Genomic DNA, 25927 nt, shown 5'->3' on the forward strand with positions numbered 1-25927 from the left:
TCCAAAAGGTTTATAAATGGAGTATATACAAATCACATTACACACAATGCTATAAATTAGGTACTTGTATATTGAATTATATTTTAAATGCATTAGAGGATCTGACTTTTTAAAAAATACTACAATAAGGTCTTTAAGCTAACATAACTGTTCTAAAAATTCATCCATTTCTGTATGAATGTATAAATTCTGTGTTATGACACCTTGAAGGTTAGAATAACTCATCATACACTGACCATGTGTACTTTTTTAGTATTTATAATTATTCCAGAAAAAAAGTTTATTCGATTAAAACAGCTACACTCAAATTCATATTCAATTTTATAGTACATATAAGAGTATTTAGGATTTTGAAATCTTTTTAACAAAATAAGATATACTTTTGAGATAAATTCTAGTTAATATCATCTGAAGCATGGTTTACAGCTGAATATACAAACATCACCTAAAGCATGATTTAATGATGAAAGCACAAAAATTAAACACACATAATTTATATATTCATTTAAATCACATTTCAATATTACTCAAACTGTATTCTAATTTAAAACCACATGTAAGATACATATAAATTAAATTAGTTGTTATTTTAACAATATGTGCCAATCACTATGTTAGGATAATGGGAAGCTATGGGTTAGTGGAAATGATACAAAGGTGATTCCCACAAGCTTACAGTCTAACAACGGATCAACGCGTAAAACAAAATAGAGATACAATGTCTTAAGCACCATAATAATGGCATATATAAACTGTTACAGGTATACAACCTAGGAAGAGGCCGGTCACTCTTCCCTGAGTGTGTATGTCTGGAAGATAAGAAAAGACTTCCTAAAGGAAGGTAAATGAATGAGAGAGACCTTAAACTCTGTATAGAAAAGAGAAGAAATTATATGAAGAAATAGACTTTTAAAATAAGTGTTATTGGGGCGCCGGGGTGGCTCGGTCAGTTAAGCGACCTACTTCGGCTCAGGTCAAGATCTCACAGCTTGTGAGTTCGAGCCCCGCGTCAGGCTCTGTGCTGACAGCTCAGAGCCTGGAGCCTGTTTCAGAGTCTGTGTCTCCCTCTCTCTCTGCCCCTCCCCTGTTCATGCTCTGTCTCTCTCTGTCTCAAAAATAAATAAACATTAAAAATAAATAAATAAATAAAATAAAATAAGTTTTATTTAGTGAAATGGGCCAAATAAAACTGAAACTTCAGAGATGTGGGGGGAAAAATAAAACTGATGTAAGATTCAAAATGCAAGATTACAAAATTCCTTATGCACTTGATAGAGAGCTTTGGGCTGTAAGGTTTCAGCTTTTAAAGGAGTATCTGGTGGCAGGCAGACTGTGTGACTGCAGGTGGGAGCACAGAGCATAAAGAGGAATGGCTGCTGACGTGCCATCCAGACTAGGGAAGACCCAGAAACTTCGGGGCCACGTGAGCCACGGCCACGGTTGCATCAGCAAGCACCGGAAGCACCCCGGAGACCAGGGGAATGCTGGTGGCATCTCCACAGGATCCACATCAACAAATATCATTCGGTTGGCATGGGGCATTACCACTTAAAGAGGAGCCAGAGCTTCTGCCCAACTGTCAACCTCGATAAACCTTGGACGTTGGTCAGTGAGGAGACACAGGCAAATGCTGCCCAAAACAAGATGGGAGCTGCTCCCATAACCGATGTGGTACGATGGGGCTACTGCAAAGTCTGGGGGAAGGGCAAGCTCCCCAAACAGCCTGTCAGCGTGAAGGCCTGAAGCCACATGGAAGAAGGTTCATTAAATCCTGGCAAGTGCGTTCCAAAAAAAAAAAAAAAAAGGAATAGGAAGTTATGGATACAAGTTGGTCGACGCATCCCATGTCTAGAATGCCCATGATATCAATCATTCATCTCTGAAAATCTAACACTGCCTCCTCGGAGAGCCTTTGCTGACGTCCTAATACAGTTAAAGAGCCCAACCTCTGACTATCATTCAACCTTGACTATCACCGAACCTTTCAAGACCAGCAATGCTGACAGATTTGGTCAATAAGGAAACAATGAGTCATTTTTAGATTCAGACACGTTATTACTTAACGTTAAAAACAAAAGCAATAGTAGCCAAAGCGCCAGCTCCCAGTCTCTTTCGCAGGGTGACACTGAAACAGGGGGGCCAGATGACAGCAATGCAGACAGCAGGGCACTCTGCGGAGGAGCCCAGGCCCCGCTGCGGCCGAGCTGCTTACAGCCTGCAGCTATCCTGCAAGGGAACTGAGGCAGAAAGCCTCACTCATCAGAACCCAGGAGGTAGTAAGAAACAGGCTCGTGACAGACATCCCAGGAAGAGTGAAGCAAGTCAGAAACAGTCTTGTAGCAGTTCCTCACAAGCCTCCCATGTTCTCATGCTCCAGAAGGATCAGAGGAAGTTCTGCAAGACTTAGATAGGCTGTGATTAGGCCTCGCCTCTGTGGACGGCGTGCATAAAATGCAAGGCTGGCAGGGAACCCTGGGGAAGCTCTTCTCTAACAGGACTATGTAGAACTACGTCATTGCTATATTTATGACATCATACTAAAACTATACTGACCCAAATGATGAAAATGGGGCATATCAGAACGTGTGAGATAATGTTAAGGCCATGCCTAGAAGGTAATTAGAGCTAAAAATACTTGAGAATAGATTTTTAAAAAATCACTGAAATAAGACTATCACAAAAAAGCCATAAATTAAAACAAAAGGAGAAAGAAATAAGCTTAAGGAGAAATTAATGAAGTGGGGGAAAACATTAAAGGGAGGATCAACAAAGTCCACTGTTCATTCTTTGAAAAGAATGATAATAATAAAACATACAAACACACAGTAAGACCAATCAAGAGAACTAGAGGAAAGAATAGTTTAATACCTCGAATGAAATGGGACCTCCCTCTAGATCTGACAGACGTTTAAAGAATAAGATGATTTGATGAATAATCTTAGGGCTAGGAATTCAAAACTTTAGATAAAATACTAGAAAAACATAACTACTGACACCAAAAATTTAAAAATCTCAAAATTCTAGATTTAAAAAATTCAATTCATTTACAATCTTTCCCAAAAGAAAACTCTAGGTCTGAATTGCTTCATCATCAAATTCTAGTAGACATTTAAGCATTAAATACCACCAATTCCAATCAACTATTTCAAAAGGAAATAAGAGTTACATAAAAATAATTTATACATATAAAGATGGATTAACTTTGATATTAAAACCTAACAAAAGTTTCCTGAGAAAGAAGACAGATGCAGTCATTATAAAACCATTTTCTGCATAAGAAAATTGGTAGAATTCTAAAAACATTAACTAAATCTGTTAATATATAAAAGGAATAGTACATCACAACCTAAGTTGAAATTCTCCCAGAAATGCAAGGATGTTTAAAATTTTTAAATGAATCAATCTAATCCATCACCTTAATGGAATACAGGGGAAAAAAAAATCATGTTTATCTTAAAAGATACAGAAAAAGCATTATACATTTGTTATTAAAAAAAAAAAACACCTTGGTAAAGCAAGACTAAAAGGAAACTTACTTTTCTTTACTTAATTGAAAAAAACTACCATAAACAGCAGAGTGAGAGGTGAAAAATTAAAGGCCTTTCTCCTTTGAGTTTGGAAACAAGGATTGCTGGGTAGATGGCTCATATATAAAAACTGAGTACACTTCTACACGTTCAACAATAGTTAGAAAATCAACTATCAAGAATTCATTTTCACTGAGAGACAAGAATATTCATTGAAGCAGGATCTAAAATGGCTCTCCATGAAAATAAAAAAACCAAAATATCTTTCAACACTGTAGCGTAGTGAACACTGGACAAGTAAACTAACTCTACCTACAGGAAGCAGGATGAACAAGTCTCAGAAGCATAATGATGACAGAAAGCAGTCATATGATTCCATTTTACAAAACTTAAAAAATCAGGAATTGTTGTAAATACATACGCATAATTAAGTGGTAAGATTACCAAGAAAAGTAAAGAATGATTACCATAAACTCAAAGTAACAACTACCTTTCAGGAGAGAAGAGCTCAAAAAGGGGGATGGCAAATGTTCCCTGGGTGCTGGCAATGCCTTGATCAGGCAGGTTCACTATGTGATGCCTGAGCTATGTATGTTCTGTGTAATCTCCACATATGTGCTGTATTTCACAAATAAAAAGGATAGACAACATAAGTGAATACATGACCTAATGAGGGGACTTAAATGTAAGCCTTAGTTTATTCTTCTTGAAAATGAGTGTACTCTAAAAGTGATCTTACATATTTATTAATAAAAATCATTAAAACACTTAACACATTATAATGAGTCATAGGAATACTGCAGAATAATCTGCATTAAATATACTGATACACAGAACGCACCTAACACTTTGCCCGGCATAGGGGCGCCTGGGTGGCTCAGTTGGTTGAGCATCTGACTTCGGCTCAGGTCATGATCTCACAGTTCGTGAGTTCGAGGCTCTGTGCTGAAAGCCTGGAGCCTGCTTCAGATTCTGTGTCCCCCTCTCTCTCTGCCCCACCCCTGCTTGTGCTCTGTCGCTCTCTGTCTTTCAAAAATGAATAAACACACAAAAAATTTTTTTTTAAATAAAAAAAACACCATGCCTGGCACAAAGGGAACGATCAATAAATAGTAAATAGCTATTCTTTGGGGTTGTTACTATTTAGTTACAGTCACCGGTTATTTTTACTTACTTCAAGAAGACCTGACAAGTACTTGACACAAATTTCAAATGGCTTTGTGAGAGGAGAGTGTGAGCTCCATCCCGGAGATGCCGTGAGGTGAGCCATCCCTCGTAAGGTCCTCTCGAGGGAAGGCAGGCCATAGAAGTGAGGGGCATCAGTGACTCTCAGGCTCTGGAGCAGTCTCAGAGCCAGCTGTGTCTGGAAAACGTGAAGAAGTTCCAAGCATTTCCTGTGTACGTAAAGCAAGGAAGAAAAAAATCAACAAGAGAACAAGTGTGATGGGCTAATGGGTTAACTTACTGATGGTAGAGAGTTACTAACAACTTAGTATGTCAGAAAAATACGAACCAGGAGAAATGGCGGTCTCAAAACAAGGCTTTTCAAGGAAAACATAGTTAAAATATGAGGTGAAAGACCAGTAACAATTACACTGAAAAAGAGATAAGTGATATTGGTGTTGGTACCCAAAAATAAAACCAAAAATTAGAATGGAAAATTAAATGCATACTTTAAATGAGTTAAATTGGCATATATTAAACCTATACTTTTAATCATCTGGAATCATTCAAAAATTGAATTTTTAATTAGCTGAAATTGTTTTCCCCAGAAAGCTAAAATAAAAGGTTTTAATGAGTTTGACACATAATTTACATGAAACAATCAAGAGAACATTTTTTTTGGGGGGGGAAACAAAATCCCTGAAACTAATAGGTAGGCATGGATCCAAAGATGAAATTCCTGGGAGAAGTATCAGCGTGTAACAAAGCTTGAATCAAATCTGAAATTTCCTCAGTTATACAGATTTTTAGACTCCAAAACTGATGACTACTATGTTTTTACATATTACAGTATTACAGTAGCATATGTGTGTAGTTGAATTACAATAAATACGAGTATAGTTGAATGATTTTTAAAGATCATAATTCTTATACACCTGACATCCAACTGCTTTTAAAGTTTTAGAAACACATATAACTTGCAACAAAGCCTAAAAGTTATTTGCATAAATTCGTATTTCCCACAGGTCAACAACAAAGTACAGCTGACCAACAACAAAGTACAGTTAGAGGCACTAACCCCATGTGCCGTCAAAAATCCTCATATACTTTGTGACTCTCCAAAAACTCAACTAACAGCAAACCGTTGACCAGAAGCCTTACTGATAACATAAAACAGTCAATTAACACACATTTTGTATGTTTTCTGTTATAATACTCTGTATTCTTACAAAAAGGCAAGCTAGTGGAAAGAAAACATTATCATTATTTTTTTTTTTTTTTTTTAAGTAAGCTCTATGCCCAATGTGGGGCCTGAACTCAAAACCCTGAGATCGAGAGCTTCATGCTCTACTGACTGAGCCAGCCAGTTGTCCCGGTAAAGGAAAATATTATCAAGAAAATCATAAAAGTACTATACTGTATTTATTCAAAAAAATCCAGGTATAAATAGACCCACATAGTTCAAACCTGTGCTGTGCAAGAATCAACTATAATCTAATCAACAGTATTAAAAAATGTTCTTCTGTTCTTTAAATTAACATACCAGTCATTCTCATTTTCTGCCCCTCTTACCTTAACGCTTGCAAAAGAGAACTACCAAAGGAAATAGTGCCTCTGCAAATATCTAACCAATCCCAGTTCAACCGCCACCAGTTCCCTCTCCTAGTCCCTGTGAACATTCCCCAAGCTCCACACCCAGTTTGTCTCATAACCACGCAAGTTCCTCTCAACATCCAAGAACAGTCCACAGCGCTGTTTCTCAAAGTCTAGCCCAAGGACTACCTATGGTGCTTACCTAACATGTACATTCCTGAGCTGCTGATAATATTTTAACAAGTCCCTCAGGAGATTCTATACACATTACAGGTCTAGCTACAGGTCTAGCTGCACAGAATCTACCATCAACGGATTCACTGTTTTTGTCTTCAGCACTTTAATAAGGTATCAATGTACGTAGTAAAACACGAATCTTATAGATACACGACATGATTTATGTATGCATATACTCATGTAACCACCAAGCATAACAACATATAAAACATTCTCATCACCTCAGAAGGCTCCTAGGTGACCTCTCTAGTGAAATTTTTATTGACTTGTATTCTAAATTTACTAATCCTCTTTTATACTGTGTCTAGCCCACTATTAAGCCCATGCGATGAATTTTTTACTTGAAAAACTGTAGTCTCCATTTCTCTGCTATTGATATTCTCCATAGTTTTACCAATATTACCCATATTTTCATCTAATATATATTATATTTATATTTAAAATATTACTTAGGGGTGCCTGGGTAGTTGAGTCAGTTAAGTATCCGACTTGATTTCGGCTCAAGTCATGATCTCATGGTTCCTGAGTTCAAGCCCCATGTCAGGCTCTGTGCTGACAGCCTGCTTGAGATTCTGTCTCCTTCCCTCCTTGCCCCTCCCCCACTCATCCTCTCCCTCTCAAAATAAACTTTAAAACATAAAATATTATTTGTAGTAATAATTTATATTATATATAATTACATTTATTATATTATATATTATTTATAATATAAATTATAATTATGATATATTATAATATTATAATATATATTATAATAACTTATAAGAATAAAGTTCCTGTAATAGTTGACATCTGTGGGTCTATTTCTAATGATATTTTTCTCTGAACTACAGGAGACATTTTCCTACTTCTTTATAGTTCTCCTCATTTGTGATTGTATGTCAAACCTTTGCAACCAAGAGCTACTGAGGGGCACCTGGCTGGCTCAGTTGGTAGAGTATACGACTCTTGATCTCAGGGTTGTGAGTTTCAGACCCACATTGTGTATAAAGATTACTTAAAAATAAAATGTTAAAAAAAAAAGTTATTGAGGGCAAATTACGTAATAGTTTCTCATAGAAATGGCTTTCAGATCTAGTCAGGTGTTGAACTGAATTAGGGGTATTTGACACTTTGGTTTGTTTCAAATGTTATGTGTGAGGGATCAGGTCTTTCCCTCCAGCAAAGACTTGGGATCGCAGCATAAGAAGACCTCATCAAATAGAAAACTTTTAAACATCAAAGGACACTACCCAAAAAGTGAAAACATAACCTACAGAATGGGAGAAAAATTTGCAAATCATATTCGATACGATGTTTTAAAAAATTTTTTTAATCTTTATTTATTATTGAGAGAGAGAGAGAGAGAAACAGAGCGTGAGCAGGGGAGGAACAGAGACAGGAGACCCGAATCTGAAGCGGGCTCCAGGCTCTGAGCTGTCAGCACAGAGCCTGACGCAGGGCTCAAACCCACGAATTGTGAGATCATGACCTGAGCCAAAGTCAGACCCTTAACCGACTGAGCCACCCAGGTGCCCCATATTCGATACGATATTGATGTCTAGAATATATAAAAAGACAGCTCAACAACAAAAAAACAAACAACCCAATGCAAAAATAGGCAAAAGACTTGAACACACATTTTTCCAAAGAAGATACACAAATAACCAGTAAGCACAGGAAAGGATGCTCAACATCATTTTTCATTAGGGAAATAAAATCAAAACCAAAATGATTCCAGTTTATACCACTAGGATGGCCGTAAGAAGAAGCGTTACAGAGGACATAGAGAAATTAGAACACTTATACATTGCTAGTGGGAATGTAAAATGGTGTAGCTGCTATGGAAAAGAGTTCAGCACTTCTTCAAGAAAATAATCACAGAGTAACCACATGAGCAAGTCCAGTCATAGGTGTATACGGGGGAACTAAAAACATGCATTCACACAAAAACTTGTATGTAAATGTTCAAAGCTGCATTATTCACAATAATCAAAGGTAGAAACAACTCAAATGTCCACCACCAGATGAATGGATAAACAAAATGTGGTCTATCTGTACATGGACTACTGTTCAGTCATAGGAAGCAATGAGCACTGATATGTGCTAGAATATGGATGGACCTTGAAAGCGTGATGCGAAATCAGACACAAAAGATCATATATGTCTGATTCCATTCATATAAAATGTACAGAATAAGTAAATTCCCAGAGAGACAAAAATTAGTGGTTGGTTGCCACAGGCTTGGGTAAGGGTACAAAGTTTCTAATGAAAAGAATTAAATGGTGACAGTTGAACAACATTGTACACATACCAAAACGATTCAATTGTATACTTTAAAATGGTTAAGATAGTAAATTTTATCTAATTAAAAAAATTTTAAGTCAGAATTATAGACACACATTGGAAAATCATCTATGTAGTTAAAAAAAAGTCATAAAGTCACAGAAATGGGTATGATTGCTCAGATACATGTATAGAGAATTAAGAGAGGACCAAGAGACAGTAAAATACTGTCTGTGTATGTGTGTGTGTGTGTGTGTGTGTGTGTGTGTGTGTGTGTGTGTGAGAGAGAGAGAGAGAGAGAGAGAGAGAGCGCGAAATTATAACCAGGCTATACAGGAGACTTCATTGAAATGAAAACAAACAGACCACAACTGATTACTACTGAAGTCTTGCTTCCTCAATTTGAAACAAGTAAACAAGTAAGACTCTTTGGAAATCAAAACGAAACTAGTTTCTACATGAATGTCCCCGAACCTTCAACAACACAAATGGTACCTGTCAGTAACTGCCATGAAACTGAGCAGCAAGGTATTGAAAAGAGCAATCAGTTCTTTCTGCACTTGTTGCCTGACAGCAGTCCGGATGTCATCTGTTTCCTCTCGTGCCTGTGACTCCGTCAGAACCAGCAGGTCTAACAGTGGGTTTGGACTCTAAACAATAATATTAAAAAAATATGTTTACTCTCTAATTGAGCTGTATGTTGTTCCTATAAAGATTTTTGTTGCAAATCACATTCTGGATTACCTAAGAGTTATATTACCTAACCTGTAGGTACGGGTCTCTAGTGCATTAGTAGAGATGCTCTAAACTCAAAAGGTGCTTCATATGTTATCTCAACAGAAGACCAGCACATCTATTACAGAAAACTGAGGAAAATATAAAGACGCACAATGAGAAAAACAAAAACCCCGTGATCACACTTCACAGAGGTAGCTGCTATGAGTAGACTGGTGTATACTATCCTCATTGTGGGAGAATAAACATAAACAGAATTCTAATTCTGTATTTTTAACAAAACTGAGACCAAGTGAAAAAATCCGCTATAGTAACCCCTTTTTAAACATAATGTTGGGGAACCTGGGGCGCTCAATCTGTTAAGCATCTGACTTCGGCTCAGGTCATGATCTCGCGGTTCGTGGGTTTGAGCCCCAAGTCAGGACAGCTCAGAGCCCAGAGCCTGCTTTGGATTCTGTGTCTCCCTCTCTCTGTGCCCCTCCCCCACTCATACTCTGTCTCTCAAAAATAAATGAACATTAAAAAAATAATTAAAAAACAGGGGCACCTTGGTGGCTCAGTTGGGTAAGCTTCCGACTTCAGCTCAGGTCATGATCTCACAGTTTGTGAGTTCAAGCCCCACATCAGGCTCTGTGCTGACAGCTCAGAGCCTGGAGCCTGCTTCAGAGTCTGTGTCTCCCTCTCTATGTGCCCTCTCCCCCTTGTGCTCTGGCTCTCTCAAAAATAAATGTTTAAATTTTTTTAAACAAAAATAAAAAAATAATAAACATAATGTTATCAGTATTTCTTCAAACACAGTATTTTAATATCTGATTGTTTTTCAATCATAAGGATTTCCACACCAACTACTAAATCATCAGTGATTTTTAATTTTAATTTTTAATTAATTTTTAATTTGTCATCTTTGCCGATTTGATAGGCTGACAAATAAAACTAGTATTATTTAAATTTTTTGTTTCCCAACTTTGAAAAAAATGTAACTAAAGAAATGTAACAGGATTAGTTTTAATAATACTAAGAATAGAAAATGTTACATTAACCAACAGCATTAAAGACAGCTGGAATAGTTATTAATCAAAGAAAACAAGATTCCTCCATTTAATTTTTTGATTAAGCTAGAAGATGGGCATTTTCTTATTTTACAGATGGGCAAACAGGTTTATAAAGAGGTTATGTAACTTGTCCAAAGTCATACAAATGAACAAAGCAAGGATTCAACCTGAGAATCATCTAACTTCAAATATGGTTAATATCCTGTCCCCTGTATTACATCACATCAGTACTGCATATTACAACATAAAAGAAGAGATAAAATCTAGAGTTAAGCGTCTAACTCTAGATTGCAGCTAAGGTCATGATCTCACGGTCGTGGGATCAAGCCCTACATCGAGGTCCACACTGAGCTTGGGATTCTCTCTGTCTCCTTCTCTCTCTGCCCCTCCCCAGCTCATGCTCTCTCTCTCAAAATAAATAAACATTTTTTATATTAAGTACTATGGTATATACTTCAATCAAGTACACAGAATTATAAATAATACAACTGTGACGGGTGCCTGGGTGGCTCGGTCAGTTAAGAGCATCTAACTCTAGATTGCAGCTAAGGTCATGATCTCACGGTCGTGGGATCAAGCCCTACGTCGAGGTCCACACTGAGCTTGGGATTCTCTCTGTCTCCTTCTCTCTCTGCCCCTCCCCAGCTCATGCTCTCTCTCTCAAAATAAATAAACATTTTTTTTTTAAATAATATACCTGTGGGACTTTAGAAAGTATTGGTAACAGATGTTTTCTTTTAGCTTACTTTACTATGTTCCATACCTAAAGAGCATTTTGTCTTTTCATCTTTTCCTTTCATCCTGAACAAAAAGTGCCTCATTTGGATCAAATAAAATTACATAAAACATAACTATAACTTCTACATTTTATATAGGAATAAAACAACCAAGATACACATTTAGTAAGTCATAAAAATAAATATATATACTATAGTATTCTTAGCTCCAAATAACCAAAGGCTGAATTACACCCACCTTTCCTCCAACTCTGATAAATACTGACAAGATGAACAAACCTGGGTTTTGTTTTGTTTTTTTTTGACACAGTAAATTTTAATTTCCATAATATCAAAGTGTTTTTTTATTTTATTTTTTTAATATGAAATTTATTGTCAAACTGGTTTCCATACAACACCCAGGGCTCATCCCAAAAGGTGCCCTCCTCAATGCCCATCACCCACCCTCCCCTCCCTCCCACCTCCATCAACCCTCAGTTTATTCTCAGTTTTTAACAGTCTCTTATGGTTTGGCTCCCTCCCTCTCTGACTTTTTTTTTTGCCCCTTCTCCTCCCTCATGGTCTTCCATTAACTTTCTCAGGATCCACATAAGAGTGAAAACATATGGTATCTTTCTTTCTCTGTATGGCTTATTTCACTTAGCATAACACTCTCTAGTTCCATCCACATTGCTACAAAAGGCCAGATTTCATTCTTTCTCATTGCCAAGTAGTATTCCATTGTGTATACAAACCACAATTTCTTTATCCATTCATCAGTTGATGGACATTTAGCCTCTTTCCATAATTTGGCTATTGTTGAAAGTGCTGCTATAAACATTGGGGTACAAGTGCCCCTATGCATTAGCACTCCTGTATCCCTTGGGTAAATTCCTAGCAGTGCTATTCCTGGGTCATAGGGTAGATCTATTTTTAATTTTTTGAGGAACCTCCACACTGTTTTCCAGAGCAGCTGCATCAGCTTGCATTCCCACCAACAGTGCAAGAGGGTTCCCGTTTCTCCGCATCCTCTCCAGCATCTATAGTCTCCTGATTTGTTCATTTTAGCCACTCTGACTGGCGTGAGGTGGTATCTCAATGTGGTTTTGATTTGTATTTCCCTGACGAGGAGTGACGTTGAGCATCTTTCCATGTGCTGGTTGGCCATCTGGATGTCTTCTTTAGAGAAGTGTCTATTCATGTTTTCTGCCCATTTCTTCACTGGCTTATTTGTTTTTCGGGTGTGGAGTTTGGTGAGCTCTTTATAGATTTTGGATACTAGCCCTCTGTCTGATATATATTTGCAAATATCTTTTCCCATTCCACTGGTTGCCTTTTAGTGTTGTTGACTGTTTCCTTTGCAGTGCAGAAGCTTTTTATCTTCATGAGGTCCCAATAGTTCATTTTTGCTTTTAATTCCCTTGCCTTTGGGGATGTGTCACGTAGGAAATTGCTGCGGCTGAGGTCAGAGAGGTTTTTTCCTGCTTTCTCCTCTAGGGTTTTGATGGTTTCCTGTCTCACGTTCAGGTTCTTCATCCTTTTGGAGTTTATTTTTGTGAATGGTATAAGAAAGTGGTCTAGTTTCATCCTTCTGCATGTTGCTGTCCAGTTCTTCCAGCACCATTTGTTAAAGAGACTGTCTTTTTTCCATTGGATATTCTTTCCTGCTTTGTCAAAGATTAGTTGGCCATACATTTGTGAGTCCAGTTCTGGAGTCTCTATTCTATTCCATTGGTCTATGTGTCTGTTTTTGTGCCAATACCATGCTGTCTTGGTGATTACAGCTTTGTAGTAGAGGCTAAAGTCGGGGGTTGTGATGCCTCCCACTTTGGTCTTCTTCTTCAATATTACTTTGGCTATTCAGGGTCTTTTGTGGTTCCATACAAATTTTAGGATTGTTTGTTCTAGCTCGGAGAAGAATGCTGGTGCAATTTTGATTGGGATTGCATTGAATGTGTAGATAGCTTTGGGTAGTATTGCCATTTTAATAATATTTATTCTTCCAATCCATCAGCATGGAATGTTTTTCCATTTCCTTGTATCTTCTTTAATTTCCTTCAAAAGGTTTCTATAGTTTTCAGCCTACAGATCTTTTACATCTTTGGTTAGGTTTATTCCTAGGTATTTTATGCTTCTTGGTGCAATTGTGAATGGGATCAGTTTCTTTATTTGTCTTTCTGTTGCTTCATTATTAGTGTATAAGAATGCAACTGATTTCCATACATTGATTTTGTATCCTACAACTTGGCTGAATCCATGTTATCAGTTCTAGCAGACTTTTGATGGAGTCTATCGGGTTTTCCATGAATAATATCATGTCATCTGCAAAAAGTGAAAGACTGACTTCATCTTTGCCAATTTTGATGCCTTTGATTCCCTTTTCTTGTCTGATTGCTGATGCTAGAACTTCCAACACTATGTTAAACAATAGCGGTGAGAGTGGACATCCCTGTCGTGTTCCTGATCTCAGGGGAAAAGCTCTCATTTTTGCCCCATTGAGGATGATAAAAGCTGGGGTTTTTTAAGTATTTTTTAAGTTTTTTATTCTTTTTAATGTTTATTTATTTTTGAGAGAGAGAGAGACAGAGTATGAACAGGGGAAGAGCAGAGACAGGGGGAGACACAGACTCCGAAGCAGGCTCCAGGCCCTGAGCTGTCAGCACAGAGCCCGATACAGGGCTTGGACTCACAACCACGAGATCATGACCTGAGCCGAAGTCGGACGCCCAAGCAACTGAGCCACTCAGGCACCCTATTATTTATTTATTTTTGAGAGAGAGAGAGAGAGAGAGAGAGACAGACAGACAGACAGACAGACAAACAGAGGACAAGTGGGGAAGGGGCAGAAAGAGAGGGAGATAAAGGATCTGAAGCAGGCTCCAGGCTCTGAACAGTCACCACAGAGCCCGATGTGGGGCTCAAACTCAAGAACCGTGAGATAGTGACCTGAGCTGAAGTCAGGCACTCAACTGACTGAGCCATCCCACATGCCCCAACAAGCTGTTTTTAATGCAAATTCCATCTTGGTAAAATATAATTTTACTATCAGGAATTATTAATCCTGATATACAAATAAAAATTAAGTAGAAACTACTGACTAGTAGGTTAATATATTGTACAGGATGCATAAAGGATGTTAAAACTAAGGTTCTTCCCTAAAACCTCAATCTGTTAATAATTTGTTTCTGCTTGTAATTGCCGAGACTTTTTCCCTTTAGAACACATCTTTGATTTACACGTTAATATTAAGATTCAGTAAACCTCAGCAACATCACTTCTAAAATATAGGATGAATCACCATTTTTCATGTACAATAAAGAGAAGTCTCTACTGATGCCTACTGATCTCAAGTGTTTAATCACACCTGAAGGTTTTGTCTTTAGACATCAGTGTTCAATCCTAATTTTAAACCAGCTACGTGGGTCATAACTTTGTCACTGTGACCTCCAAAAAGCAACGATTTCTACAAGGATGGTTCATTTTCTTTACCGCTCATCACATCCACTTTACCGTCCATCAGCAGCCTACAACAATGGGACGTGCAATGTCCTCCATGAAGTCTGAGCGCACGTGAGCCTGTGAAAGTTAGCCAACAAAGACAGCCATATGCTGTGTAGCACTGATAGCCTCCCCGCTAAAGAATTATGGCTCCACTTTTATGAACTTCCATCAAAAAAATGCATTCTGCTCTCTCTCTCTCTCTAAAAATAAACTTTCAAAAAATATAAATTTAATTACTCAGCGATCAAAAAGAATGGAATCTTGTGATTTGCAACAATTGGATGGAACTAGAGTGTATTATGCTAAGCAAAATAAGTCAGAGAAAGACAAGTATCATATGATTTCACTCATATGTGGAATTTAAGAAACAAAACGGATGAACATAGGGGAAGGGAAGCAAAAGTAAGATGAAAACAGAGGGCGCCAAACCGTAAGAGACTCTTAATTACAGAGAACAAACTGAGGGCTGCTGGAGGGGAGGTGGGTCGGGGGATGGGCTAAATGGATGACGGGCATTGAGGACACTTGTTGGGATGAGCACTGGGTGTTAGATGTAAGTGATGAATCACTAAATTATATTCCTAAAACCATTCTTACACTATCTGTTAACTAACTTGGATTTAAATTCAAAAAAGAAATGCCTTCTGAAAAGAAAGGTATTCAAACTCAGCACTTCTAGGTTATTTTATACATTAACCAAATTATCATTACATTAAAATGTAAATTAGTAATGTCATAAATTCCTAAAGTGCCTAAAATGTTTGTAATAAATAAATGTTCTGATAAAACACACAGACGATTTTTCACAAGAGAAAGGTTCTCAATCGTCCTCAGTCAATTAGCTGATTTTCTTTATACTTCCTGTTCACATCCTTCTGCCTGATCAAGTCCTCAAGTATTCTGCCTGATGTTACCAATTTCTGCCACTGCTTTTGCATACCTCTTCATGTTATGTCCATACATTCAAAACAATTCCTTTGGAAATGCTATTTTACTCACCTTAAATCATCTCTCACTTACTTTACCCACTTTAAATGAAAAACTTTAAAAGGCATTTGACTTTCCATTTTCAGGCTTCTCTTATTCTGAACATTCATCTTTACATAACACTTAATAATTTAATCCTTGTAGCATGACAGAGAGCAAGCTGTCTTGATAGTGGATGCTTAAGTCCATTTTGCTCACACTTTGCTTACTTATTTTTGACACAGCACAAGTGGGGGAGGGGCAGAGAGAGAGGGAGACACAGAATCCGAAGCAGGTTCCAGGCTCTGAGCTGTCGGCACAGAGCCAGATGCAGGGCTTGAACCCACGAACCATGAGATCATGACCTGAGCCCCAAAGTCAGCCACTTCACCAACAAGCCACCCAGGTACCCCTAAATATTAAGTTTTAACTCTCTAGTTACAGTTAATTTAGTAAATATATTTTAATAGGCATAAATAGTGATTTTTTCCACTGTACATACCATGTACACAGTCTAGTAAACAAACATTAATTACTGCACAGAGTTTCAGGAAAAGACGCTAAACCCAAGCCCACCATAACTACCATTTTCACAACCCAAAGCAATCCTAACTCCCAGAATATAAGAACTTCAACCTAAGGAGGAGACTGTTTTAGAAGTTATTCTTCTTTTAAAAAGTGTAAAAAGATTATGAAGTTATAAAAAATTTATAGATCAAAAATCAATTTATAAAAAACCTTAGAGGAAAAGCTTCATAGAGATTCTTCTAATAATATTTTAATATCCAATCTCTAAAATATTTAAGCATGCCTAAAAGCTGAAAGAGGAACTATAATGACATAAGGTTTTACTTTTTTGCTTTATTAAAAATGGTCATAAAATAACTGCCTCCAAATACTTTAATATTTTTAACAATTAAACGATTAAAGAATATAAAAGTACAGTAAATATGGTACTCTGAAATCATCCTCGAGAACACAACAGGAGAGCAAAATTTGTAAGTCTATGTTCTCTGGGAGTTCAATCATATTATTAAGGTTCACTTATCAATTAAGCACTTTAAGATGATGGAATTAGTCCGTCATCTCTCATTTGTATTAGAAATATTTTTCTGTTTATCATGTCTTTTTAACTGTGTTTAAAGTATTTCTTGCCATTCATACAGAAGCCAACAAAACCAATGCCCTCCCACTGGACAACTGTTCTGTCATAAGTTACACAAATTGAAAATAAAGGTAATCTGAAAGAAAAAATGGCCAAACAAAAATACTAAAAATAAAGTTTATTAAAGAAAACTTTGTGGGGCACCTGGGTGGCTTAGTTGGTTGAGCATCCAACTCTTGATTTCAGTTCGGGTCATGATCTCACAGTTTGTGGGATGGAGCCCTGCATGGGACTCTGGGTTGACAGTGCAGAGCCTGCTTAGGATTCTCTCTCTCCTTCTCTCTCTGCCCCTACCCTGCTCATGCTCACTCACTCTTTCTCTCTCTTAAAATAAATAAACATTTTTATTGGTTTTTTTTTATGTTTATTTATTTCTGAGACAGAGAGAGACAGAGCATGAGTGGGAGAGGGGCAGAAAGAGAGGGAGACACAGAATCAGAAGTAGGCTCCAGGCTCTGAGCTGTCAGCACAGAGCCTGACGCGGGGCTCGAACTCACGAACCGTGAGATCATGACCTGAGCTGAAGTCAGTCGCTCCACCGACTGAGCCACCCAGGTGCCCGTAAGTAAACATTTTTAAAATAAAAAAAAAAAAAAAAAACTTGCAATAATTTTAAAATGTAGTTCTTCAGATAACACAGGTATATCTAAGAACACAATACAAAACCCCATCAAAGAGTCATGTACATATAGAACCTTGTTTATGATATTTTGGACTTATTTTATGTTCCTACCTGATCTACCCCTTTCATCTCCTAGCTTTTGTTAGTTATTTCTGCTTTTCATCTTTTGTAATATTTAAATAGCACTCCATAACCATAATTTCCACATTTAGTCACAGTCCTACAGGTGTGTGTGTGTGTGTGTGTGTGTGTGTGTGAGAGAGAGAGAGAGAGAGAGAGCGAGCGAGCGTCAGTGCCCTCTCCACCAATGGCCCCGTTACCACTCTAAGCTGCTACCATCCCTCCTCTGGGTTAGTGTCAGCCTCCCAGCTTCCATCATGCCACCTACGGTTCTGGAGACAGCTGCTACTACGATCTTCTCAAATTTAAATCACATCATGTTACTCTTCCACTCAAAATCCACCACCAGCTTCCTTGCTCATTTAGGTTAAGCTCCTCAGCCTACAAAGCTCTATTTGAGCTTGAGTCTGAATATCCTTCTGATCTCATCTCCTACCACCATTCTTCATTCATCCTGTTGCAGCCACACTGACCTCTGGTTGCCTTTCAAACATGGCCCTGACAACTAAGTGCCTTTGCATTTCTTTTCCTCTCTTGCCAGAATGCTCTTCCCTGAGATACCTATTGGGCTGACTGCGACAGTTAACTCAGTGCTCTGGCCAAATGTTAGTCAGAGGGGGAGCCTTCTCTGACCGTCGGATCTAATGGAGCATCTCCACTCCTGCCTACCTCTGCCCTCTTATCCTAGTTTATTTTTCCTCACTTACTTATCCTATTTATGTTTCCTCACTCACTTACTTATCCTATTTATGTTTCCTCACTTACTGTTGCCCCTGCAGAATATGTTTGTTTTCTGTCCACTCTACTAGAATGTGTTCCATGAGGACAGGGTTTCTGTCTTATTCACTGCCATGTCATTTTTATGCAGTCACATTTACAGATTTCCTTCTTTATAAGTTCGAAATTATGCCTCTTCTTGGAGAAAATCTTCTCTACTCCAAAGTTTTAAGGAAATACTTTCCTAAAAACATGGGCTATAAAAGAAAATCACACTTTTTGGTTACATAGCATTACTAATTTTTACAAATAAATCATTTGTCAAACCTAAAATTCAATTCCTTAATAACACTTACATGTCTAAGAAGTAATTCTAGAAGCCAGTTTAGAAGTTCTACTGATGAGTTTTTCCTTTGTTCCTTCAATAACTTATTTAAAAAATGTATGATGTCTATTAGCAGTTTCTCATCTTCAGTGCAAGCAGGAAGCACTTGTAGAAACCTACAAGACAAGCAGACAATTTTCATGGTTTCTAGCTCTTTACAGTAAGTGGTGTGCTGACAAATACTTAACAACCAGGTAAGGGATGGGATGATTTGCTGTGTTCGCCAATTCCCAGAGTGGAAGCCTTCCCCGTGGCTGAACGCAAGCCACCAACACATCACACCTTTGTGGAGAGACGCACACCAGCACACGGCATTTCCACAGCACAGATACAACAGACAGGAACAACTGCATGAACACAAGTGTCAGCAAAAGGTTGCAAAATAATCAGGAAGTGATGACATCACCTCCATTCTTCTTATAATACATTTAACTGTAAATTTATACAATTTCATTTTTAAGAATGGCTGTGTTTTAACAACTAACTTACAAGAATCCTGAAATTCAGCTGCCAGCTCTCTCACAGAGGTACTGGCTGATCCCAGCACCCCACTGGAAAAGGCGAATTAGACCTCTGAATTGTGAGAGATACATTTCGAGTTCACATGTCGGAAATTCATTTAACCTTGCATTTTGCAAATGGCACATGTTATGTTTAATAGAAAGTTATACATCTGAGACTAAATCCACAAGAAGATTAAAATGTAAAACTGCTGGCAATGGCTGCTTGTCAGTCTTACTTGTTTCAAGTGCAGCCATCTGCTACCAGTTAAACATGTTAAATTTATAAGCTAGAGCCTTCCCAATAACTACTAAAGGATCTCCACATGGCAATCAACTTCATGAAATTCAGAGTAAAAAGAAAAATGAGGTAATTTTCTTAAGAACAAAACAAAAGCAAAAGAAAACAAAACAGCCCACGGCAGGTGTCCCAAACCTATTAATCAATCGCCGATGTCTCGGCTCTTTTACAATGTGAACAGAACAGACATTCACTTTGTTCATCCAGGTCTATCCTAATCGTCTACTTTTGTAAGATGGCAAAATGTTCTATGATAGGACATAAAAACTGTGTTGTTTATTATTAGTTCCAAAAGGCAGTGATTCAGGAAATTTTTCTCTTTTGCTACTGTTAGACATTTATTACAGATAATAAAAATCACAGAGTCTTTCTTACAGAGAAAACATATCTCTAATGACAGTAACGAGAAGAATGTGTGCTCTTATCTTCAAAGATGTAGAGATAAACCCAAAAACAACTCATTCCCGGCCTTCAAAACTGGCGGCCTTGAGCTGTACGCACTGACCTGTTCAGTGTAGTGTGCCAGGCCAAGGACTTCAAGGTCAGCCCACAGGGGCCGGTGCCGCTCTTTAAAGACAATCTGTCATTCAGAAGATAAAAACTCATTCTCGTGATGGCAGCCCTCACTTCCCTGTGGGCTGCAGCCTCGACCACGGAATGGAGACAGTCCCTCAGGCCACTAGCTGTGTGCGTCACCTTCAGAGCAAGGGTATCCTCTGTGGATAGTTTCAACGTGTCTGAACACCTAAATAAACAGAAACAGAAGAAGAGCAACATAAGGCTATCTAAATAAAAGCTCACATTTATGTTTATTATAAACTCTCTCCAAAAAATTCCATATCATCTTCATTTTACTTTTAAGTTTTTTTTTTTTTTAACGTTTTATTTATTTCTGAGAGACACAGAGTGTGAGCAGAGAAAGAGCAGAGAGAGAGAGAGAGAGAGAGATGGAGACACAGAATCCAAAGCAAGCTCCAGGATCCAAGCTGTCAGAACAGAGCCCGACGCGGGGTTTGAACTCATGGACCGTGAGATCATGACCCAAGCCAAAGTCGGACACCTAACTGATGGAGACACCCAGGGGCCCCTATATTATCTTCATTTTAAAGGCTGACTCATGGCAAAAGAAAATCTGATATATATCTGTCAATATTAGAGTTTTACACTAGCATCCTGTTTCTATTGACATTTTCCTGCTTACAGAAATATAATTTTCATGCAAATAGGAAAGTCCTGACAGATCAGAATATCAGGATATTCAAAGTAATCTTCATCACAATAATGGTAACAACATTTATACATATACATACTGAACTTTTACTCTAAACCAGAGGACTTTTCCTAGTGACTTAATGTCCATTAATTAACCAAACTTTCTATAATCTCTGAAACAGCACAGAGCACGTACTTTTTAAATTTCCTTGTGTGATGGTTTTTAAAAAGTAATGAACACATGTAATCTTTAAAACAGAGTAAAAATTAAAATCTTCAGTGAAAAAGCAGAATCAGATGATAGTAAGTAAAAAAGCCACTTGCCCTAAAAGAAAAAGAAAACCCAACTAGTTACTTGTAATTAGTTCAATATGGGGATGCCTGGGGGTGGCTCAGTCAGTTAAGTGTCTGACTTCGGTTCAGGTCACGATCTCACAGTTCTTGAGTTCGAGTCCTGCGTCAGGCTCTATGCTGACAGCTCGGAGCCTGGAACCTGCTTAGGACTCTGTGTCTCCTTCTCTCCCTGCCCCTCCCTGGCTCGCACTCTGTATTTCTAGCTCGCTCTCTCTCGCTCTCTCTCAAAAATAAACAAACATTAAAAAATTTTTTTTATTTAATTAAATATGAATGCTTTTTCAACTAAATGTAACAGCTTACTCTTTGATTTTAGGTTCGGAATTCATTTGCTTCAAAAGATTTTCACTCCCATGATACCAGGACAAGTTCCAAGCTATTCTCAGCATGTCTGAGACCGGCTTCAAGGCCAAACAATCAGCAGATAACGGCAAAACTATGGAGTAAGGACTCACAGCATGGTGGCCAACTACATGCACTGGTAGATGATACCTAAAGAAAATGTATACAAACAGTTACAAACTTTGAGATTCTTAAACACTACTAACACAGGTGAGCTACAAACGCCGGCTCCCTCTATGTCTCCCAATAATACGGAGCTCGCTCTCACGGCCCCTAGTTTGAACAGTTACCATGCTGTCTATAGTATTCCAATTATTCTTTTGCCATCCTCTAAATTCCCAAAAACACCTTCCAAAGTCTCTCCTGAAGACTCAACTGATTCTGTGTTGTATTAGAGTTGTTTGCAGAGATAACTAATGCCCTCTCAAGTCAAGGCCTGTGGCTACAGTGAGCCACACATAAAATGCTGCAGCTAGAACATGAGTGTCTCCTTTATACCAAACGCTGTATATTATTTATCATTTGTTCAGTTACATGGCATGGCAGTGACACCCATTTTACAGATGATCAAAATGAGTTTTAAAGAGGCTAAATGAATTGCCTTATGTTCACAGCAGTCACTGAATGACAAAAATCACAACTTAATATTTTCACTTGAGAACGTAGTTGTATCACCAATAAACCCAATCACTATGCGTCACCAAGAGGACCCAGAAATATTTTAGATATAAGAACAGACTCAATAGCAAGATCTCTTAAACCAGTCCAAGCTAATTTAACAGCATTTAACAGGACAGCAAGGACTAGCATGTTCAGATGTTAAAAAATAGTTTTCCTAAAATACATATACCAAACCCCTAATTCACAGAGTTGTGACTAACATTAGATAAATACAATTGGGTAAGATTTCTAAGGGGAACCTTTACTGTGCTTTTTCATTTCATACTTCTCAAAAAACAAGCTAAGAGTGAGTTCTACGTACAAATGAGGCTGAATAATCTAAGAAAATATTTGTGAAAAATTGAAATTTTCCACAAAAGTAACCAAGATTCCTGAGACAAATGGCTAACACCAGGTCTGAGAGAGGGAAATGAAAGGTGATTCTTGGACATCTCTCTGTGCCAGAATGCAAGAAAACACTAACAGACTCATAGGGCCTGCTGGAAGGGCACAGAGCTCAATTGAAAGGACTTGCACCGAACAAAAAAAAGGCAAGGCAGGGGCGCCTGGGTGGCTCAGTTGGTTAAGCGTCCGACTTCGGCTCAGGTCACGATCTCGCGGTATGTGAGTTCGAGCCCCGCATCGGGCTCTGTGCTGACTGCTCAGAGCCTGGAGCCCGTTTCAGATTCTGTGTCTCCCTCTCTCTCTGACCCTCCCCCGTTCATGCTCTGTCTCTCTCTGTCTCAAAAATAAATAAATGTTAAAAAAAAAAAAATTAAAAAAAAAAAAAAAAAAAAAAAAAAAAAAAGGCAAGGCAATCAACCAATGGGGACTTCTTTAGTAAGTTAGAAAACAAACTTCAAATTAAGCCTAAAGAACACAGAAGGAAGAAAGGAATAAAAGGCACAAGTAATTAATGCATCACAACCAGTTTGAAAAACCACATCTACCAGAGGGGCAACACGTTTTAAAATAACAAAATTACTGTGAGTAAAGGCATAAGAAAACCCTTTCTTCTTCTCTATGGATGAATTTTATCTTGAGCTAAGATAACCAAATAGATATGGAATGTCAACAATATTACTAAGCTGCTTTTTTTGCTTATACTAAAAGTGATTCCCACACCTGGGCTGGGAAGTATGGGAATAAACTATGAATGCATAATGGGAAGCCAGACCTCTGAGCACCCCTGAGTGCTGTGGCTCTTGCAAGTGACATGTCTTGTGGGGCCCTGGAAATTATGCCTACGGCACACTTAACTAGACACCGAATCTCCTATTAGCACACAGGTCTTCTAAGCCAAGACAGGTCCCGGCAACGACACATGCAATCTCATTCCAAGCATGATCTACTGTAGCTCTCTGAGTTTGATGACTTAGCCAAATCTAAAGACCATAAAGAGTGGGTGATGTCTACAAACAAGGAATTTGACTCTTTTAAGAATATATCTAAAAGGAACTCTTGTGTACTATCCCAGGAAACATACATGTTTACAGGAGTGGATACAGGAACAAAAACCCAGAATCAATCCAAATGCCTTCTGACTGGAGAATGAATAAGTTGTGGCAAATTAACAGTAGAATATCATACAGCAGTGAAAGTGATCATACTATAGGTAATAATATCTACCAAGCTATGGAATGTTATTTTTAAATTAATCATAGTTTTATTAAGACATATTTACTTATCTTTAAAATACACAGATTTTCAGTCTATATATATAGCTTGATGAATTCTTCCATTTGTATTCATTTGTATGGCCACCACTCAGAATAAAATACAGAACATTTCCATCCCTTTAGAAAGTCTCTTTGTTCCCTTTTCTTGTCAATTACTCTCTTTGCCCTCCTCTAAGAGGTAACTACCATTTTGGAGAAATTGGATCATGTCACAGAATTATTTTTTTAATTTTCTTAGATGTGATCATGTATAATATAGTGGTTATGTAGAAGAATGCTCTTAATTTAAGGAGGTACATGGTGGAATAATTAGAAAGGAAGTAAAATTATGTCTGAAACTTATTTTCAAATGCATCAGAGGAAAAATTACATATAAATAAATAAACACACTGAGGGAGACAGAAAAGCAACTAAGCCTGTGTGTTAACAACTGCTGAATCTAGACTGGAGAGTGAGCACATTTGTTCACTGGATAGTCCTTTCAACCTCTCTGAACATCCGAACCACATCCAGATTTGGAGTGCTGGTGATGAGAACGTGTGTTTACTGAACTCTCCAAAGCACCACTGTAAGGGAACATTAAAACACTACAAATCATGTGATTTAAATACCAGATGAAAACTGTGACAACTTATAGATTTTGGTTTCCCTTTCTGTAACATTTTACCTTCAAAAAAATTAAAAAAATAAATCACTTACCTTCTAAAAACTGAAACAGGCAAACTGAAGACTGGTGGTGAAGAAGGTTTATCAGAAGGATTAATAGACCTAGTTCATTAAAAACATACACACACACACACACACAAAAGGAAAGAAACAACTGAGTAAACCATGGTTTCATCTGACAAATATAATTTGCTCCTTGACTGAAACTCCAATCAAGAGTTGCAATTGGTTCTATCATTTGTATAGTTAGTACATGTTTGCTACCACCTGGATTTGCTTCTGAAGAGTAAATGATGCTTTTCTTCAGGAAGTCGTACAATAAATGATTCATGTAACGTGGGCACTGCACTGGCAGGTCAATCTGAGCCCCTCCCACTTGATCCTGCTCAAGGTCAGTGCTAATCAGATATATTATCATCTTAACATCTTCCCAAAAGTTTTTTAATAAAATACTAAAGAAAAAACACATAAAATTGAAAGTATACACTAAAAAAGGTATTGGCAAAAATCACTGCAGTAGTTTTTAAATTTTATGCTCAGTAGTTAAAAAATAAGAGTTCAGGGGACTTTTTGAGCCAATGGGCTTTTGTTGTTGTTGTTGTTGTTTTAAATATATGAAATTTACTGTCAAATTGGTTTCCATACAACACCCAGTGCTCATCCCAAAAGATGCCCTCTTCGATACCCATCACCCACCCTCCTCTCCCTCCCACCCCCTATCAGCCCTCAGTTTGTTCTCATTTTTTAAGAATCTCTTATGCTTGAGCCAATGGGCTTTTTGATACTGCTTGCTCAAACCAAAATGGGAAGCATAAGCTTCATAATTCAGAAATTTCCATGCATTGCTATGACTGCATCAGAAACTTTAAAATTGAGTAAAAAACTTTTAGGGCGCCTGCGTGGCTCAGTCCGTTAAGCGTCCGACTTTGGCTAAGGTCATGATCTCACAGTTCGTGAGTTCGAGCCCCGCGTCGGGCTCTGTGCTGACGGTTCAGAGCCTGGAGCCTGCCTTGGATTCTGTGTCTCCCTCTCTCTGCCCCTCCCTGCTCACGCTCTGTCTCTCTCTCAAAAATAAATAAACATTTTAAATAAAATTTTTAAAAAAGAGTAAAAAAACTTTTAAAATTCTTATAGCTCACCACATATCCATTCTTGATACTTCATCAAATAAGAGAAGACAAAATAATGCTCCGACTTCAGTCACAACAGTACGATCTTCATGAAATATCAGGGAAACTAAAAATAAAGATGCATTAACTTCATGAAATATTTTTACCTCTAGAAAAATGAACTTCAAATTTAAAATATCTTAACTCAAACGGAAGAGATGTCATTCTGAGAAACGCAACATTAACCCAGATACACTAACATATGTGGATCATCTGGAGGGCTTGTTAAAACAGAGTTTCTGCTTCTGCAGGTTTGGGCTAGAGCCCGTGAATCCCACA

General features: G+C 37.8%; 1 protein-coding gene and 1 pseudogene across 10 annotated transcripts in view; one reads left to right on the forward strand and one right to left on the reverse strand.

Annotated features, from left to right (window-relative positions):
* The window catches only part of RTTN (rotatin), a 161698-nt gene that overhangs the window by 76072 nt on the left and 59699 nt on the right, over positions 1 to 25927 (reverse strand). For all 10 annotated transcript variants that reach the window (XM_042909789.1, XM_042909790.1, XM_042909788.1 and 7 more), the window contains 7 exons: positions 25619 to 25715; positions 24513 to 24581; positions 21436 to 21624; positions 20072 to 20311; positions 18737 to 18881; positions 9282 to 9436; positions 4702 to 4921 (listed from right to left, as the gene is read on the reverse strand). In XM_042909789.1, coding sequence (XP_042765723.1) covers positions 4702 to 4921; positions 9282 to 9436; positions 18737 to 18881; positions 20072 to 20311; positions 21436 to 21624; positions 24513 to 24581; positions 25619 to 25715 — 1115 coding nt within the window. The remainder of the gene's footprint in view (positions 1 to 4701; positions 4922 to 9281; positions 9437 to 18736; positions 18882 to 20071; positions 20312 to 21435; positions 21625 to 24512; positions 24582 to 25618; positions 25716 to 25927) is intronic.
* Positions 1370 to 1743, forward strand: LOC122203976 (annotated as a pseudogene).

The sequence above is a fragment of the Panthera leo genome, chromosome D3, assembly GCF_018350215.1.
Source record: "Panthera leo isolate Ple1 chromosome D3, P.leo_Ple1_pat1.1, whole genome shotgun sequence".
Taxonomy (NCBI): domain Eukaryota; kingdom Metazoa; phylum Chordata; class Mammalia; order Carnivora; family Felidae; genus Panthera; species Panthera leo.